The following is a 20192-nucleotide window of genomic DNA, read 5'->3' on the forward strand; positions in this document are numbered from 1 at the left end:
TTTACAAATGATGCTAAGTGAATGTTGATAAGTACAGTATACGGAGATGTTTGAACTAGGAGATCCATGTTACCAAAAGCATCAAACTTAGCTAAAATGTCAGCACATTTATTTTCTTCATGGAGAGTGTGAGCGATAAAAACCAGCCCATTGAGATTGAGAAGGTCATCGATGATTTGAAATAAAGTAGCATATACTTCCGTCCAGAAATATAAGTAAAAAAACTCATTTTCTTTATCCTAAAATATAAATAAAAAAGACAAACTTTTCTCTTATTTAATCTTGTTTTAAAAAAAACATCTTTTTCAAGAAAAACTTTTGTTTATTCTCATAAAATTAAATGCAAATTACATTTAATTTTCTCTCTCTTTCATTTTCTCAATAACCAATAGCCAATGAAAATTGTTTTTTCATCTTCCTATAAAAAAAATTCCAAAGAAAACACAAAAAACTGTACGTCAAATTCTTATGTTTTATTTTTCTTAATAAGTGTATTTTTTTTTCTTCTTATAATTTGGGACGGACGGAGTATATATATGTGGAATTTGAGAGTTTGTTCCTTTAGAATACTCCCTCCGTTCTGTAATAGATGACTTAGTTGACAATGTGCATTGTTTTTTTTTTGACGTTGAAGAAAAATCATTAATGAAAGTCTGACAATAAATCAAAAGCCAAGACTGCGGAAATACAAGGTGGAGTCTCTTCGATCCATATTTGATCTAAATTATGAAGAGCATGTTTAGCTAAATAATCGGCAGTCTGGTTGGCTTCAAGCCTAACATGCAAAAAATTTAAACTACGAAAACAAACTTTGAAACTAATGCAATCTCTAATAATGGAGCCGACATAAGTGGGAGATTGTTGATGAGCATTGAGCGCCGAGACCACCTTAGATGCGTCTGATTCTGCTATAAGATTCAGAAAAGACATGTCTTTCGCAAATTCCAAACCTTTCCGCATAGCTAAAGCCTCTGCAACCTTTGAATCTGGTAATGAAAAGACTTGGCAGCAACTAGCACCAACTACAACACCTTCATTATCTCTCACCAGAACACCAATACCCTACTTACCCCCCCCCCCCCCCCCCTTATCGGACCTGTTGCATCAACATTAAGTTTGTAGAAATCAGAAAAAGGAGATGCCCAATGAACATAAGATATTGGCAAAGTTGGACCTCCACTTAATGTCTCCAACAAGACCGTACTAGCACTCTTAAAATTCACAATAGATCTTTGTGTCTTTTGAACAATGGCAGCCACATTAACATCAGTCCCCTCAAAACATTTCTTATTTCTAGCACACCATATTTGATAAGACAGAGCCAAAACATGGACTGTAACATCCTCAGTAGCATTAATAATATTTCTCTCCAACCACTCCGAAAATGGTACATACCTGGAATCATGCGGATTAAATACCACACCTAAAGAGGAAGCAAACCATATCTGCTTTGACCAGTGACACTCCATAAAGAGGTGTGAAATTGTCTCATTATGTTGCCCACAAAAAACACACAATGGATCACTACTTATTCCTTTTTTAAAGAGATCATTTTTTACCGGTAGTTTTGCATGTAGAATCCTCCAAGAAAAATGGATGTGTCTTGGAATACTTTTTATTTTCCATAATTTTTTCCATTATTGGTGATCAATATCCTGCATTGAGTTATGGGAAACATCCACTTCACGCCTTGCCTTTAAAAATGGTAAGAACTCTTCACAGAAAAATTAGCTGACTGTGAAGTAGCCCACACAAACTCATCTTGTAATTGAGAGAAAGAAATTGGCAATTGAAGAATTTGTTGAGCCTTAAAAGGGATAAAAAAAATTATTAATTAAAGGGGCATTCCAACATTGAATATCACGATGAATGAGATCTAACACAAACATAATATCACAATCAGGAGGTTTAGGAGACCAAATCTTATGCCCATTTTGATAAGGAAGCCAGTTATCCTCCCATATGTTAATTAGACGGCCATCCCCTACTCTCCAAATACCAGTTTTCCCAATAACATCCGCACGAGCTTTCAAAATACTTCTCCAAGTATAACTTGGGCAATGGTCAATTTGAGCTTTCAAGAAATTGCTTCTAGGAAAATACCGTGCTTTCAAACATTTTGAGATCAACAAGTCATCGTTGTGCATAATACGTCAGCCTTGTTTAGACAACATTGCGAGATTAAACTCATGAAATGTTCTAAAACCCATTCCACCTTTCTTTTTTCTACTAATATACAAAGATAAATAATATCATATAAGATGTTGTTGGATTCGTCTCGATGAATATTTTTAAAATATTATATTTTCGTAATTTTTTCTAATAGAAAATTGAAGATATTAAAGATAAAACATATGTATTGGTATGGGTGAGAGAGGGAATATGACACAATGAAAAGAGAATTTGTGTAACAAATAAACTCAAGGAAATTAAGCTCCTTAGCCAATAAAAGACCCATTAATAGCACAAAGTTTCGCATGAAGGGTGTTAGAGGTGTCCTCAGTAAAGGCATAAAAGCATGAAACCCAAGACTCGAAAGGATGTCGTCCTAAGCAACTAAACCCAAATCTGATAGGATTACCTGGACAATTTTTTGAAAGAAGGATTACCTAGACAATTGTCATCATCATTGATAATTGTACAAGTATGATTCACTTCCATTGTTTGTGATTGCAACCAACCATATTTTTATTAAAAAATTAAATACTGCTTTGGTCTGTTAATTTATTTTAATAAGTTAGCTAAGTCGTTTAACTTTAAATCGATCAATTTGACTAATTATCTTATTTTTAAAGTTGGGTTAATTATGTTTCTAGTCCCTATAAAATAGCGACATTGTAAGTTTAGTCCCTACTTAATTTTAATAGCATTTTTAGTCCCTATAAAAAAAATTACTTATAATTTTAGTCCCTGCTAAAACAAAGTTTGATTAATTATCCTTAAACTCTTAAATTTTTGAACGATTTTTTTGAGACAAGATTAGAACACTATGAAAGGTTCGTTTACTAAAATTTAGAATTTTCTGACATGAAATGAATTAAATATGAATATTTTAAAACGACAAAAGTTAAAGATAAAAAGTAATAAAATCTGGATGTAGAAATCAAATTTTGCAATAATTTTTTGCGGACGAACTTTTAGTAATGTTCTAAACATGTCTGCAAAAAATTGTTCAAAAATTTAAGAGTTTAAGCATAAATTAAACAAATTTGAATTGAGTAGGGACTAATACTCAGTGCAGAAAAACAAAATTAGGGACTAAAAATGCTATTAAAATTAAGTAGGGACTAAACTTACAAGGTCGCTATTTTATAGGGACTAGAAACATAATTAACCCTTTAAAGTTTAAGTTAGTCTCTTACTTTAAAACGATCAATTTAATCCTAATTTATGTAATTTAAAGCCAGATTAACCAATTTTAAAGTGAAGAGATCAAATTTCAAGATAAGCAAAAAAAGAATTTGAATACAAGATAAGCAAATTGATCTATTTAAAAATTTATAGGATCATATTGAGTTAAAAATAATAATACACCCAACCAATCAATCTCATCATCTTATTGGTTCCTTCAAGATAAAGCAACCTCTTTGCCTTGCTGGCATTCCAACCCAATACACTTTTTCAACCTTTAATCATCATAATCCAAACCAAACAAAAACAAAAACAAATGTCGTTATTACAGATTGAATCATTCAATAAATCTTGTTAGTACCCCTTACCACCTCGCTGCTCTGCTTATCATTCAATTCAATTCAATTCAAACCCCCCCAACACTTTATTTTATCTCATTGGAACCATTCTTCTTTCCACCAAACTCAGTCAATCCCAATTTTCAACTTTATCCATTCGCCTCGTTTCTCCCAATAAACCCTTAATCTTTTTCTTCTTCTTCTTCTTCTTCTTTCATCAAGATAAACATTAAACCTAAACATAAACATAAACATAGTACTCTGTTTCTTTCAACCAAGACAAGATGATGAGAAGAACACGTGAAGATGAACAATCACGAGCTTTCTACGACCTATCTGCAATCCTTCTCAACCTCCTCCGTTCACCACCAACGCCGTTAAATTTCTCCAATCATCCACCGGAGCAACCGTTACGGCGTTTACCTCCACCTCAAATCTCACCTGCGGGTTTTGCCTCTCTGCTTCTGGGAATTTCGATGGCTCTGATGCTCTGTGGATCGGTCACGTTCTTTATTGGATTTGTTTTGATGCCGTGGGTTATTGGATTGATTATGGTTCTCTATGTTGCTGGAATTGTTACCACTCTCTCTGATATAGGTCGTTCTGTTCTCTGTTATATCACCGCGGCGCCGGAGCCACCGCCGCGTAAAGATTCTATTCCAGGTAAGATAACAAAAATTTTGTCGAATATGAAGATTTTGTTTTGTCTTTTGTTTCGTATTTGGAAAATCTTTCCTTTTTTGTCTCATACTTGTTTGTTGTTCAATGATTTTATTTAACAAAGGTTTATGTTCAATCTTTTTTTGAAAGAGTTTATGTTCAATTTTGATTTTTTTTTTCTTTTCTTTCTTTTTCTGTGTTGGGTTGGTGAGAGAACATAGGGAAAGGTTTCAAATTTTCCAAAGAAATGGGATGCAAATTGATATGTTTTGGACATAACCCCAAATATGTTCGATTTTCGCTGATTGGGTCTTGTTTCTTCATCAAATGGAACCTACGGTTTCGCTGAATTAGAGGTGCAATAGGCAAAATTTGTTGGTTTGATCATAAAAGACAAGGTGTATGTGAATTTCGTGGGGAGTAGTAATGAACTAAATGTTTAGGACCATTAAGATATATGTATGCATTGCATGTCTATCCAAAACCTTAATATATTATGTATATAGATTCACTTGAGATGTTTAGCTTTTTGTTGCGTTGCATTAGGTTTATTTGTATTACCTTCTTAAAAAGCAAAGCAGCTTATACTACTCAAAATTTGATGTTTGGCTTTTTGTTGCCCTTAAAAAAATGTTGTCCTAGCTGCGGTCCCTCTTGCCCACCCCTTTTATCATGTGTGGCTTAATTTTCAAATTTGTGTTGTTGCAGCGTGGAAGCTAATGTGAGTACCAATTGGAGAAAGAAATCAAAGATATAACAATTTCCACATTATGGAGCTTCCTTCTCCTTTTATTAGATGCAAGAAACGTGGATATATATATGGTTTTTTAAATCAAAGTTACTAAATTTTGTGGATATGAAATCTCTTTGCATTACAAATAGGGAAGTAAAAATTCTGTGCCCCCTCCTTCCCCTGTTATAAGTTGTTTTACTTACATGAGTTTATAATTGAAATCTTAATATTAGGATTTGTTATTTTCCTTTTGTTCAGTTTAAAACATATCATTAACTGTATCATAAACTATAAAGAGAAGGAAAATATGATTTGGCTCATTGGCTGTACTAAGAAAGAATATTTGGAATCTGTATGTACCAGCCGAAATTATTTATTTGGCACATCGTTACTTACTGTTTTTGAGGTTGCTTTGTCCTCCATAGATTTTGACCTTTGCCTAACATTTTTACCTATAATTGGAGTAGTCTTTATCTAAAGATTCTAAAGAACATACTAAGGGGTCTAAGGACATGTCATTCCAACTTTCATTTATCGGTTTCTTCTTTATTATTTTATTAGATACAGATTTTGGTGGGCCTAAACTATTCTCATAATACTGCTTGAAAAATTGATACAAACTCCAGCCTATCAAGAGGTTCAATTAAGACTGCTAGCTAAATAGACAAACATGTATTACTCCCAGTGCATACTGGAAATGTATCAGTTATCAACTATAATCAGCATTTTGTTAATAATAATATATCTTTGAAAGTATTCATAGGTTTAAACCATATCAAGCATAGTTGAAGTGGTCATACCATGTCATGAACCAAATCCTTCCAAAAGCTTAAGCCATGCTGAAGACATGTGAATAGTTTTATATATCTAGCACACCACTAGAGGAAGAAATACTTTCACATTTAGTATATTTGAGAATCTAACTCTGCCTATGTTACACTACAGAACTGGTTTCAAGGCTAGAAGGCAATCAATTACAAATGTAAACACACTTTCATCGAATCTTCGTGACCAATGTAAACTTTTGAAAGAAACAAGTGTCTCAAATTATGAATGAATGTTCTACAACCAGCTAAATTTGTCTTTCTGCACTTTCTAGCATTAAATAGTCATATACTCATATTTAGGGCTGGACAAGGACCCGTGACCCGATCCAACCCGAAAAAACCCAGAAAAGAAAACCGAACTGAGTGGGTTAAAGCGGGTTCACGGGTCAAACGGGTCACAATTATGGGTATTTAAGGGTATGAATGGGCGGAGGCGGGTAAGGGAACTTCTCCCGCGGGTACCCGAACCTACCCGATTTATAATGTATATTTTAATCATGTCAGCAACGTATCTCGAGACACACAAAGCTTCAGACTTTTTTTTTATTGAAAATAGCACTAAGCCACTAATCAATTTCCTTAAAAAGTGGATACCACCTGCATTTTGAAAACCACCAAAAGAAAACCACTAACCAATTTATCTCTCTTGAAAACTTGTGTGCATTAATGTGACATTTTTTCAAATTTTTTTTTTATCGTTTAAAATTCCAATTTAGATCAAAATACTTTCAACACCACACACATTTAATTTATTTTTTTTCTGAAAATTTATTCTCTTTCACCAATAGAGAGACGGTGCAAGCATCTCTAGTTTTTCACCATTCTCAGTTAGTACTTCCCTCTTCATCCTAATTTCTCATTTTGTTCTTTCATTTCACTCACTCAACGTATCATGATTACTCCACTCTCTCTCTTTGCTTTTCAATTGGAGTAGTATTTTCTTTTCTAGTAATTATCTCTACCCAATTTAATATTTTTTGCCTAGATCAATTACAAGTCTAGAATTTACAAAGGTTGTGCTTCATTTCAAATACCCAATCTTCTCTCTAAAAAACAAACCACAAACTCTTCAATCATCGCTGCCCCTTACTACAATTTCTTCGAGAAAATGAAAGAAAAAGTATATGATTTAGTCTTCACTCCATCTCTTTCTTTGTTTCCTCTATGTGGAACAACCATGCAAGAACCTCCCCTTCTTCTTCTTCTTCTCAAAGCTCATCTTTTTTTTTGTTTTTTTTTTTTTGGTTTGATGATGTAGATCTACATACATATGAACAACCCGTATATATCCGCCCGGTAACCTGAACAACCCGGCAGCCCGAACCCGAACAACCCGCTTACTAGTTTTGGGCACAATTGGGCTAGAGGTTTGAACCCTTCGGGTTGGGCTGGGCTGCCACTTTGGGCCCGAACCCGCCCATACCCGCCCGATGCCCAGCCCTATATTTAACATAACACTTGAAATCTGCAACTATTTTCGTATATGGTTATATAATCAACGTCAGTCCACAGTTCACTTCAGCAAAATCAACATCTTCACTATATTGATTTAAACCAACCACTCAAATATTACAGAATGTGCAGCAAAAGAATTGGTTACTAAACTAATGACTCTGCTCTAACAGCTGGTCGAATCAATTTGTCATTTTCCCATGTATCTCCCGGATCAACAAATTAGAATTATCAACAATAAGTTTACTTTTATAAACTATATCACGACATAATTCATGTCTAGGGGCTGGTGTTAGTGATCTTAATTGAAAAAGAGGATCTTTTATAACACCGCTACTATACGACTCTCTTGCCGGCTGAACATGCTTCCACCAGAAATCAGAAAGTGCTATTTTCATTACATCCCAATACTCTGGATCACGATATATCCTGAATAGACTACTACCGTTAACAGTCCAAACATAAAAATCCATCCAGTCCCTTCCTAGAATCTCCATTAAACCCTGAGCTTGAGGAATATAGTGAACTGGAATTCGATACCAAGGCAAAGCTTTACTCATGTCTCCACCGAAATACGGACACTTAACTTCCAGTACACCACGAGAAGGCAAATCATATACCATCCTGTCAATTGTACCATCCGGTGAAGCAGCGAGCCAACTGTCTTCTGGTTTTGAACCGTAGACCTGAAATTCAGAAAACAATACAGTATTTCCAGTCATCAGTTTGTATCTTTCAAGTGCTTCTTCCTCTTTGATATTGCTCCAACATGTGGCAAGGTTTCCAGAAAATGGTTCTATAGCACCAATCTTCTCTAACCATAGCTGAGATCTTCGCTTACGCCAAAACCCAATGGCCGCAGCAAAAGTACTAGCCGTTAACTTTTGTTTCCTAAGTGTCTGCCAGTTTTTAAACCAGTGTTGGAGGCATGGTGCTTCAAGAACCGAGTGTGTTTCCACAGAAGTGAATTTCAACATGCCACCACCATTACCAAATCTTTTAGAAGGGTTATCAGGAGCATGGCTACTGTAAAAAATTCTCTTATTACTCAAACACGCAACAAGGGCACCCTTATAATAGCTACTTCCGTGCTTGAAATGTTGCACACAAGCAACAGATAATGAAGAATCAATTTTGCCACTGTAAAAGAAGAGAAAGTATCACTCGATATGCACTTATAAACTATGCAGCATCTAATACTTGTAAATAACATTTAAAAGACCAATACTATAGATAATCATGGTGATCTCTCTATGATCATTGACTAAGTACATACATTTTTTAATTTCATATTAAATTTGTTAGTAAAGAACTACTCTTCCGTCCCAAATTATAAGTATAAGTCGCTTTGGGTGAAAAACTTGTCTCAAATTATAAATCGCTTTACAATACCAATGAAACATTAAATGTTTCTTTTCCTACTTTACTTATAATTTGGGACAGAGTGAGTAGTTCTCGAATGTTCAATCTTTTAGATGCTCAGAAGTTACATCAAAGTGCAAAACAACAAGTAAAGTGACAATACAAAGACATTTCTACAGTTGTAGAAAACTAGATGTTACTGTTAGATAAATTATTTTAAGAGTTTATATGGATTGACTTATTTTAACTTATCTACCGGCATAAACACTTGTGAAACTGGTTGAAAGATCTTATGAAAACAACTTACGACAAGTTCATAAGCTGTTTTCAGCTTATTTCATAAGCACTTAACTAAATCGTTTATCCAAACAGAAGATAAATTAATAACAATCCAATGTATGTCTGCAACAATATAATTGTATTTGAATCAAATCAAAAGTTTGTCATCATTGGGGCATTTCATCGAACATCATACAAACAAAACCCCACATTAGTAAACCATATCAAAAACATATAATCCTCTAAACAGGAGTGAATATAAGAATTGAAAGAGATGGAAGATGGGTTAAGTTACCAATGGTGGTGAAAATGGAGTGTTGAGCGGCGCACATTAGCTGAGATGAAGCATTTTTGAAATCCAATCATGGTGGCCATGAAGCCATTGATTTCTCTTATATCTCAGTCGTCTTCACAGTTTTTCCCCCATAGCACATTCACGATTCAAGAGTATTATTAATTAATATTTAATTTTTCTCTAAAAAATCTAATATTCAATTTTCTTTTCCAAATAAGTTAACAAAAGTAAAATTGAGAAAAAAAAAATGATAAGTTATAAATTTTAGCAAGTAGCTTATCACAAAATATTATAAACTAGTAAAAAAAAAGTTATAAGCTCGTGAGAAAAAATTGGTTTGTTTTGATAGATCGTGAGGAAAAATTGTTATCAAACATATATAGCATGTAAGTTATAATTTATCAATTATAAGCTAAAAAATTGGTATCTTCAAACAGAGCTTTGATATTAGTTTCTATGTCAGAGAATGTATGAAGCATTTTTGCTATAGGTCAGAAATGATATTTGAACAATCATTTTATGACAACTTTCTATTTCATACTTACATTGTGTTTTTACTTTGTCTCTCTATTGATTTAGTTTTTGGGTTCCGTATAAAATGGACCAGTAAAAATTTAGGTTCATCATGGACCAATTTTTTACATGGCTTGATTAGACTATACACCTGATCTTATTATGGTCTACCCATATCAAATCTAGCTCCAAACCCCCAACTCTATCTTCTCGTTGCACCTTCTCTTTCTCTCGTTCCCCAAATGAAAAAAAAAATACCAATTTTCTTCTCATTTTTTCCCCTCTAAACCCAATGGTCCATCTTTCATGGCTAACCAAAGATTAATCCAAAATTAGCTTCTTGTAATTAATAATTTTGATCTCCTGCATCATGCATGCTATGGATCTCACTATGTTGCTGGAATTTTGTTAACTCTAATTTTAACATTAATTAATATCTAGAATAAGCAATTTGTTGAATAATCAATTATTTGGTAAAATCTTGTTATGCTGCAAGTTCTTCCAACTTGTTTGAGTAAAATCTTATTATGTTGCAACTTGAAGGAAAAAAAACGAATCTTCGCAGGCATGGATTCCGAAACCGGCACCCGAGTGACATAAAGGGTGGCGATTGCACCGCCGGTTTGAGGTTGCGGTGGTACAATTTGGATGGGATCTAGGATATGGAGCATAAACAGTGGTGTGAGTCTTTCAATTTGAGGTTGATCACCACTGAACTTGTTCACTAATGTCTTCTCCAATTATGAATTTGATTCAATGCCAGGAAATAGAGAGAAAAAAAAACGGATTATCAAAATAAGGGAAGAGAGAGAAAGGAAGAGGAAATATTGGAGAGTAAATAAGATAATCAGATGTACATGGTGTATTGTATTATTTTGCTTACAAATTGATCCAATGGCTATAATTTATTGGTCCACTATGGACCAATACTATCATGGGTCCAAGCTAAATGCCAAAGTTGATCAAATAACATTCATGATATTAAAATTACAAAGTGTATTTTTTATTAGTCATTTTGGTCATGAAATTAATACAATAGTCTGTGATTTTTAAAAACTAAAATTAATACAAATTTTAGAAAATAAAAATAGAAAATATTTTCACAAGTATGCGAATGCGAACATGACCATAGTTTGTAATTTTTGTCAAGCAATCTAATATCTTTAAAATATTTTCATTATCTAGCGCTATTGTTCTATTCGTTTTTACATAAATATATTCAAACAAGAATCACTTCACTTTCAACTCACCATATTTGAGGCCAACATATATGTATTCAAACATATATCACTTCCCTTTCAACTCACTATATTTGAGGCCCACAAAAGAACCTCATAAGCTTACATTTTTACCATGGTTCAGTGAGGCCTCTTTGTAGTCATTGTTGACTTGTTGTAGTTATTTTCTGGTGGCGGTTATAGAGTACGGTTTCACTGCTTTCTTTTTTTTTTTTTGGCTTTTGCACCGGTTTCCGACCCACCAAAAGTGGACGGCTAATCCGGCTCATGGGTAGAGGCATTTTCTAACTCAAAGGTAAATTATACGATTAGATTCGAGATTAGAAGTAAAAAAAAAAACAAGGGTCCTTAAACAAATCAGTAGGAAAAATCAGCCAGAAATCTCAAGCTGCAAGGAAGTCAGTACATAACATGCTTAATAGATCTACCATTTAATGTTTATTGAAGGTAGTCCATTGCTAAATTACAAAGCAAAACATATTAAATATTAAAACAAGATCAAAATGAATTTAAACAAGCGCCATAGATTAAAACCGTAGTTGACGAGAAAGTTTTGCACGGGAAAAGGAAAGAAAGTGGTAGTAGTTGACGAACATGATCCAGAGTTTGTTAATGATTGGGGGATGAAGAAAAAGAGGATGAAGAGGAAGATAATGAAGAGGAAGAGGATGAGGCAAAGCACATGAATGATGGTGGAAGTGGAAGTGATGATGAAGATTTTCATGATTATTGAATTTGAACTTTTATTTCATGTTTATTTCATGTTTAGTACTTTTCTTACTTTAAGCTTTAGAGGCTTAAGGTGTTAACTACCTTGAATTTTATTAGTATTTCTTGCAAGTATGTTCTTATGTCTTTGCATAAGACATGTTTTATTTCAAATTATGAATACATTATGAATTTTGAGTAATATTTAAGTTGTTTTAGTATTTCTTTTTCAACATTATAGTATTTTAGTATTAAATATTTAGTGTCCGCGTCATGTAATAGCGCCCGCATCGCGCCTGCATACCGCGCCGCGTTTCCGCTTTGACAACAAAGAGCAGTTCTAAAAAATGTGATGGATCAAAGGCTAATTAGCATGGTAGTAAGAATAACGTAATTTGGACAACTTTTGCACCTTTTGAACAACATTAAAATAATAAGTTCCTTATTATAAATAGAGCAGTGCTATACTTCCCGAATTTTACATCCCGAAAACATCCCGAGGTGTGATTTTGTGAAGCAGCATGTTGACTTTTTGACAATTACGGAAAATGCGGCGTACATGTGCAACGGTGGAAAGCATAATAATGCATTCGGGATGAATTCGGGAAGCCTTGTTTTCGGGAAAACAAGCATTTTCCTTATAAATATTAGGGTTAAATATGATTTTGGTCCCTACAAAATTGAGACCTTTTAACTTTAGTCCTTACTTAATTTTAATAGTTCTTTTAGTCCCTAATTTTTTTTTTCTTTGCCCAATATTAGTCCCTCCTCAATTCAAATTTGTTTAATTTATGTTTAAACTCTTGAGTTTTTGAACAATATTTTGCATACGTGTTAAGAACATTACTAAAAGCTCCTCTGCAAAAAATTGTCGCGAAATTTGATTTCTATGTCCAGATTTTGATAATTTTATCTTTAACTTTGGCCGTTTTAAAAGATTCATATTTAATTTGTTTCATGTTAAAAAAAATTAAATTTTAGTAAATGAACCTTCCATAGTGTTCTAAACTTGTCTCAAAAAAATCGTTCAAAAATTTAAGAGTTTAATGATAATTAAACATACTTTGTTGTAATAGGGACTAAAATTAGAAGTAATTTTTTTTTTGTAGGGACTAAAAAACCTATTAAAATTAAGTAAGGATTAAACTTAGAAGTTCCCAATTTTATAGGGACCAAAAACATATTTAACCCTAAATAATATTTCTAATTAGGACATTCAAGTAATCATGTTCCTTATGGAATTCATCATAGGATTAGCGACCCTTCATCAAGCCTGATGTATAATTCTTCAATAATTAATTTCTCCTTAATTATTAAGTACTACCAAGTTATGAACAAAACAATATACCCTTAAGTTAAACTTTCATTTATCTACAATGCAAAACAACACATAAACAACGTAATTTCGAATTCTAACTAGGAATCAGTCTTATTATAAGCATACAATAAGGCAGAATTTAGGCTTAACATACTCTACATTGGATTCGGCTCGTAGGATATATATTTAAGCTGTGTTCCATTTTGAATACCGTATGCCTTTTTCTTACATATAAACAACCAAAACATATCATGATTGCATTAAGTTCATACTAAACTGCAACGAGGGAAATGGAAGGTGTTGATCAGGTAATGTGACGAGGAGGAAATTGACCTTTCTTGAGAAAAGATAGAGAGTATTCAGCAGCATCAATTAGGTCAGCAATGTTATGCAAAGACCGTTCATCAGAACCCACCCAAAACATTGCACGTACCTCAGCTTTCTTCGCTAGTCTTGCAGCGAAGGTCAGTGGCAACGAAGGAGAATTGAGGCTTCGCAGAATGTGACGATATAGCGACAGAACTCGACTCCTGTTCCTATGCAGATCCTCTGCCGTCGCCCATATCAAACCCTTTCCCATTCTGCAACACACCAAACCTTAGTTTAAACAGAAATTGAAAATGCATACATCAAGTTCATAGGTTTTTAATAATTGAAACTTATCAAATTTCATTATCCTAATAAGGGACGAAACTCATTGTTAAGAAAATGCATTTAAGCTTTGTAATCCAGCTCCAAATGGCATAGGAAAATAACTGGACAGGTGAAAAAAGAGAAGAAAGAGACAAACCTGGACAGGTGAGCTGCGTGGGCGTGGTGGTGTATGGAGGGCCGCCGGAGAGGGGTGGCGGCGAGCTAAGTGAAGAAAGAGAAGAAGAGATTCTCTCTGTTTTGTGAGAAAGAAAACGGTGTGCAACTGGTCGGGACTAAGAAGAATTAGGGATTTTCTTCAAAAAAAATCAAATAAAATTTTGGGATAAAAAAAGGAGTCAATGGTCACTTTGACCCCGACTCTGCACTTTCGTTATCACTTTAGTTGCTGGCGTTAAATATTTCTATTAAGTGATGATATGACAAAGATTTGATGCTGACAAATAGTATGAGGTGTCACAGGGACTAAAGTGAAAGTAAAAAATTGTCACTTTAGTCCCTGGACCAAAAATCAATATCCCCGAAAATCAATATCCCAAACTCATCCCAACGAAGTGTTGCTCTTCGTCAAGAACTGGGCATCTTCCTTGATGAAGTTGTTTTGAGGTTGCGAGGAGACTTGTTGTTAGGTCAATGATTGTACATACTTACTATCAGTTAGGTCCCTGACAGTAAACACTTACAGGTACAAAGTAGGTCTGCTATGATCCTATTTTATATCAATTTATCAATTGTAGCAATATGAAGAATTGTTTCAGGCTTTCAGATCTGGTTATGAATCACATTTTCCCAAATTTTGTATTTGTATATCTTGAATTCCTTCATGGTTTCTTCTTTTTAATCTCAATGTAAACTTCAAATTATACTATTTCATTTTTTAAGAAAGATTATTAGCTTCAAGAATACATATTCAACTAAACTTCAATTATTATTTACAAATATTGTCCTAGTATATTTATCTGAAAGAAGAAAACTAACAGAAGTCCTAGTATATTTATGCTGAGTTACCCTTAACCCCAATCATTTTTTTTTATCAATTTTGATGTTATGACCCATAGACTCATCAAGATGAAATTTGAAAGTAAACAACAATCCAAACTAACAGCAAAAATGATATTTTTGGATTCTAATAATGAGGGAAAATACATGTTCAAAATAGAAATGGGGGATTTATGATTTATACATAAATCGGTCGAAGAATCAAATCAAACTAACTCAGAGGAATGATATAAGGTTAAATTCGAATTTCGGAGCATAAACAGATTGGGGTTTCAGAAAAATTAGGACTTTGGGGTTTCAGAAAAATATGTAGAACGATGGAAACTTACAAATATTTTGTCGTATAGAAGGAGAGCATGATGAATATGTTGCTCGATTGTTGAAATTGAGCCCGGAGTTGCTTCGAAACTCCTTCAAAACGGAATGCCCTCCATTCTGATCCTTTAGTGATTCTGTATGGATAAAAAATGGATCGGGTTGAGAAGACGAAGAAAAAGTGATTACTTTGGCCAAACGAGGCTGATCTCAGCGGTGGTGGGGGAAAAAGGCGGCGGCGGCAGGCTAGGGTTATAGCAGAGATCGTTGTGTTTGAGGTTTTGAGAAGAATGGTAAGGATGAAAAATGAAGGGAAAGAGAAGAAACCGGGTTTGATGAAGGAGGTTGGGATTGGCCCAATTCTGATTAGTTCGGGGGTATAAGCCTGAGATGGTGGTGTCAATAACATGATTTTTTTTAACCGTAACAGGATGTTAAAAATTGCATTTTTTTTCTTCAAATTTCATTAAATAATTTCAAACTTAAAAGTTTATATCATTTAATTTTCAAAATACATTTATTCTCAAATGTATCTTCAAAAATATATTCAAAATAATAAAATATTTAAAATCTAATAAGATTTTGTCGAAATAGAACAAGAATAATGAGTGTCAAAAAATGTAATTGTTATCCCAAAAGAATATGTGCGAGATTTATCACTGAAAATTATAACGTTCATAAATTTAGTTTGTGTTCATGTGTCATGGTGACATTATGTAGTCCGTGACCGACGGTAATGCTGCCCATGCTGTCCATGGGAACTTCTAAGTTTAATCCTTACTTAATTTTAATAGGTTTTTTAGTCCCTAAAAAAAATTTACTTCTAAATTAAGTCCCTGTTACAAAGTTTGTTTAATTATCCTTAAACTCTTAAATTTTTGAACGATTTTTTTGAGACAAGTTTAGAACACTATGAAAGGTTCATTTACTAAAATTTAGAATTTTTTAACATGAAACGAATTAAATATGAATTTTTTAAAACGGCAAAAGTTAAAGATAAAATTATCAAAATCTGGACATAGAAATCAAATTTTGCGACAATTTTTTGCAGAGGAGCTTTTAGTAATGTTTTTAACACGTATGCAAAAAATTGTTCAAAAACTCAAGAGTTTAAACATAAATTAAACAAATTTGAATTGAGGAGGGACTAATATTGGGCAAAGAAAAAAAAATTAGGGACTAAAAGAACTATTAAAATTAAGTAAGGACTAAAGTTAAAAGATCCCAATTTTGTAGGGACCAAAATCATATTTAACCCTATTATTTATAGGGTTAATTATGTTTCTAGTCCCTATAAAATAGCGACGTTGTAAGTTTAGTCCCTACTTAATTTTAATAGCATTTTTAGTCCCTAATTTTGTTTTTCTGCACTGAGTATTAGTCCCTACTTAATTCAAATTTGTTTAATTTATGCTTAAACTCTTAAATTTTTGAACAATTTTTTGCAGACATGTTTAGAACATTACTAAAAGTTCGTCCGCAAAAAATTATCGCAAAATTTGATTTCTACATCCAGATTTTATTACTTTTTATCTGTGAAGCCCCGATACTTCAAAATGGATGACGTACCGTATCCCCTGCGTATCCTGCACCGATACCTGCCCGATACTTCCCGATACGTATCCGGAGAGTATCCAAATATTAAATTTTATTTTTTAAAAGAATAATTATCCGATACTTTCCGATACGTCCCGATACCCACAGATACTTGTGTTTTTTATATTATTTTGATTTCTGTTTTTTTTAAAAACATTAAGAATAAAAACATTATATTACTATAATATATATATATATATATATATATATATATATATACACACGCACTTTTCCTTTATCTTTCTTTGGTGCCAGTACGACCCACACCACACCACACAAACAATTGCATCTTTCCCTTTCTAAGATGGGAATGGAGGAGAGGAGATGTAAACGTTAGTTACATGTTAGTGTTAACTCTTAGTACTGATGTGTTCTTTTTTTGGATATAGTGCTTCTTTTTTTGATCGATATAGTATAACATTAACAAGTTCCTTTTGGATATAGTGTAGCAATTGATGTATAGCATTGATGGTGCTCTTTTTGGTATATATTGCGTATGTAATTGACTAATTACCACTCTCTTAATTATATTTATATTTATGTTAATGTGCTACGAGTCTGGTTTCTTTTGTTTGTTAATATATTTGCATATTAAAAAATGGTTATAATTATATTGTACATTTAATTATATAATTTTTTTATTAACGTATCCCAGCCGTATCGTATCTTGATTTTTGAAATTTTTCCGTATCGACGTATCGGTGCAGTGTCGTATCCGTATCGTATCTCGTATCCGGGCTTCACAGCTTTTTATCTTTAACTTTTGTCGTTTTAAAAAATTCATATTTAATTCATTTCATGTCAGAAAATTCTAAATTTTAGGAAACGAACCTTTCATAGTGTTCTAATCTTGTCTCAAAAAAATCGTTCAAAAATTTAAGAGTTTAAGGATAATTAATCAAACTTTGTTTTAGCAGGGACTAAAATTATAAGTAAATTTTTTTTTATAGGGACTAAAAATGCTATTAAAATTAAGTAGGGACTAAACTTACAAGGTCGCTATTTTATAGGGACTAGAAACATAATTAACCCTTATTTATAATAAGGAACTTATTATTTTAATGTTGGTCAGAAGGTACAAAAGTTGTCCAAATTACGTTATTCTTACTACCATGCTAATTAGCCTCTGATCCATCACATTTATTAGAACTGCTTAGGCTATAAATACTAAAAACTAAACAATGTAAATTGATTAGAGAAGAAAAAATCATTTAGGATGCTAAAAAAATATCTTATTAGATATATGAAAATAGTGGAAGCAACTTAATGAAAATGTAGGGAAAAAACACTAGGTCGATCTAGGTGGGGGAAGTGGTTGTCTCTCATCATGCCCCACTTGATGACTGGTCTGGCAATAAAACAATCAGTTGAACACACACGAGACACTCGGACTAAAACAATCTATGGTGATAGATTGTACCTCCTCATTTGCTACTTCTACCATAATTATAAACGATTCATTTGACATGAAATCAACACAAGCATTTGTTATTGCAAGGATTAGATTTTAGATACAAATCATAAGCAAATGTGAAAAACACTTGCGTTTTCATCTTAATGGAAATATGATTAGCATGCAAGAAAAAAATTGAATCTTTTAATTTTTATGCAATATGTCTAACGTGTAAATATAGTTCAACAAAATGTTTGACAGAATTGGAAGCCTCCTTGTTGGATTGTCTTATGCATTGAAAACCAGTTTGCAATAGCATTCAATAGAAGTGGACAAAAGGACCATATGGTGTGTTGGATTAGTATGATTACCTTGATTTTGTAAGTGGTTATTTCCAAAATAAGTAAATTCAGGAGGTGATTTTTCTTTCTTTCTTCGTACTAATTGTCCTGAAAAGTAAAACCAATTAAAGTGAGAAAACAGCAAGACTAAAACAAACCAAACGGTTTTTCTCTATTTGGCCATATTCCTTACCAAGGTTTGTTATCTGATTCTAGCTGCAGAGTGGAAGATGCTAATTAGCTACCAATGTTGTGTCTGTTACACCCTTTTGAGACCCCTGCATACAATAATTTAGTTAATTAATAGTGAATTGAAGTTATAGGTTGACATTGGTCATGTACAGCAAAATTTCTAAAATAAATAGGAAACCTTTGATTTTTTTTTTTTTGACAATAGGAAACCTTTGATTTTATAATCCAATATCAATAAATCTTCTTTGCATAAATATTTAGTCTTTCTTAAGTTTATTCTAAAGGTTAGTGATCAATGGACAATATTTCAGAGGAACACAGAAAATAAAACACATGAAGAAATGGAGTCGCGAGGCAAATCCGAAGTAAATGTTGTACCTTGTTCATGAAAATAAGCTGAACTAATTTATACAGGTGTATATTATACCAGCGTCAAAGAACTAATTGAAACTTTACTCAAAGAACGTATATTATACCAGTGTCATAAACAAATCATACAAAGTAATCACAAGTTTTGCACAGTGACAAATCACAAAACATTCGAAACTACATGAACATATAATCAAGTTGTGTGAGCAAAATGAAAGCCTTCCCTCACATTTCCTACTAATTCCAAAACAAAACCCCATAAACATATAATCAAAAGTTCAAGTTCTACACAGTCGCAACGCATTAACAAGTTTTCATAATCAAAACCTAAAGTAATGGATGAGAGTGGAGAAAAATTAAGCAGCAACAGATCCTAAAGTAATGCAGAAATAATTCAAAGTTTCACTCAAACTTTCAAAATTAAATCAACGCTTTAACCAAATTCACTTGTCTTGCGATAAATACGAGATGTGATTAAAAATTTAAAGAAACGTTTTCTATCATAGATCTGAGAAGAGTAGATACCTTGAGAAATCGCAGAACGGGAACGAAGCCAAGGCGCGTGCGTTAACAGTTCAGCGAAGAGATAAAGAGTTGACGAAGATGGTGATGGATTTTGATTCTGTAGAAACAAAAAATGATTAAAACAGACAGAGAGAAGCAACGAGAGTGAAAACAACCAGAGAAGTAAATAACATACCTTTCACGACGACGATGGGAAACCGGTGACAGAAAGACGGATAGGACGCGGCGGAGCGGCGACTGTGTTAGTAGTCACTTCACTTCTTTTCGGGTCGGATCGGATCGATGTCGGGTTACCTGAACATAATAATTATTATTGATTTTTTATTTTATTTTCTAGAGTATATATGTTTTCTTATTTTTTTTTTCCATAAAAAATAAACTAGTTTCTTTCTTATTTTGTAGCCATGCCAATATGTTTATATATTTTTTTTCTATAATATATTTATGTTTTTATACTCTTCAATAAAATAATTATGTTTTATAATAGATAAGATAATTATTTCTTTAATACTTTCTCAATTTCTTTTTAAATGTTGTTTTATAATGAGGTAATATTAATAATCATTTTGGTGCTTGAATGTGTAACGAGTAGCCACAATAGTACTTTAATGCATCGAATTTTCAAAATGGTCATTGATAGTGCAATTCATTAGTCAAAATAGTCATTAATATTAAAATATTTCGTTAATATTGTCATATCAATCATTCGATATTATTATTATTATTTCAGATTCTAT

The 20192-nt window shown here is 32.9% G+C and overlaps 4 protein-coding genes across 10 annotated transcripts; 1 reads left to right on the forward strand and 3 right to left on the reverse strand.

The window, feature by feature from the left end:
• Positions 1-642: 642 nt before the first annotated feature.
• On the reverse strand, positions 643-2147 carry LOC146940851 (uncharacterized). The gene is made up of 3 exons (XM_085749908.1): positions 1888-2147; positions 1097-1395; positions 643-986 (listed from the first exon to the last, which is right to left on the reverse strand). Exons 1-3 carry the CDS (start codon positions 2145-2147, stop codon positions 643-645), a joined length of 903 nt encoding a protein of 300 aa, XP_085606034.1.
• A 1578-nt stretch (positions 2148-3725) lies between these two features.
• Positions 3726-5473, forward strand: LOC146940852 (uncharacterized). The gene is made up of 2 exons (XM_085754623.1): positions 3726-4352; positions 5058-5473. The coding sequence occupies exons 1-2, from the start codon at positions 3974-3976 to the stop codon at positions 5072-5074; spliced, it is 396 nt and encodes a 131-aa protein (XP_085610749.1). The 5' UTR covers positions 3726-3973; the 3' UTR covers positions 5075-5473.
• A 1654-nt stretch (positions 5474-7127) lies between these two features.
• On the reverse strand, positions 7128-19699 carry LOC146940853 (uncharacterized). Of its 2 annotated transcripts, XM_085754621.1 has the most exons (6): positions 19631-19699; positions 19456-19552; positions 18563-18647; positions 18400-18477; positions 9298-9409; positions 7128-8501 (listed from the first exon to the last, which is right to left on the reverse strand). In XM_085754621.1, the coding sequence occupies exons 5-6, from the start codon at positions 9375-9377 to the stop codon at positions 7544-7546; spliced, it is 1038 nt and encodes a 345-aa protein (XP_085610747.1). In that variant the 5' UTR covers positions 9378-9409; positions 18400-18477; positions 18563-18647; positions 19456-19552; positions 19631-19699; the 3' UTR covers positions 7128-7543. The 2 variants fall into 2 exon arrangements, with proteins under 2 accessions (XP_085610747.1, XP_085610748.1); XM_085754622.1 differs by lacking the exon at positions 19456-19552.
• On the reverse strand, positions 13102-19699 carry LOC146940854 (uncharacterized). Of its 6 annotated transcripts, none has more exons than XM_085754628.1 (7): positions 19631-19699; positions 19456-19552; positions 18563-18647; positions 18400-18477; positions 15054-15176; positions 13865-13990; positions 13102-13655 (listed from the first exon to the last, which is right to left on the reverse strand). In XM_085754628.1, the coding sequence occupies exon 7, from the start codon at positions 13652-13654 to the stop codon at positions 13379-13381; it is 276 nt and encodes a 91-aa protein (XP_085610754.1). In that variant the 5' UTR covers position 13655; positions 13865-13990; positions 15054-15176; positions 18400-18477; positions 18563-18647; positions 19456-19552; positions 19631-19699; the 3' UTR covers positions 13102-13378. The 6 variants fall into 6 exon arrangements, with proteins under 6 accessions (XP_085610754.1, XP_085610755.1, XP_085610753.1 ...); XM_085754629.1 differs by having other exon boundaries at positions 13865-14000; XM_085754627.1 differs by lacking the exon at positions 15054-15176.
• Positions 19700-20192: the final 493 nt, after the last annotated feature.

Source organism: Medicago sativa, chromosome 3 (assembly GCF_051527215.1).
Source record: "Medicago sativa cultivar Bolivia chromosome 3, Bolivia_mono, whole genome shotgun sequence".
Lineage (NCBI taxonomy): Eukaryota > Viridiplantae > Streptophyta > Magnoliopsida > Fabales > Fabaceae > Medicago > Medicago sativa.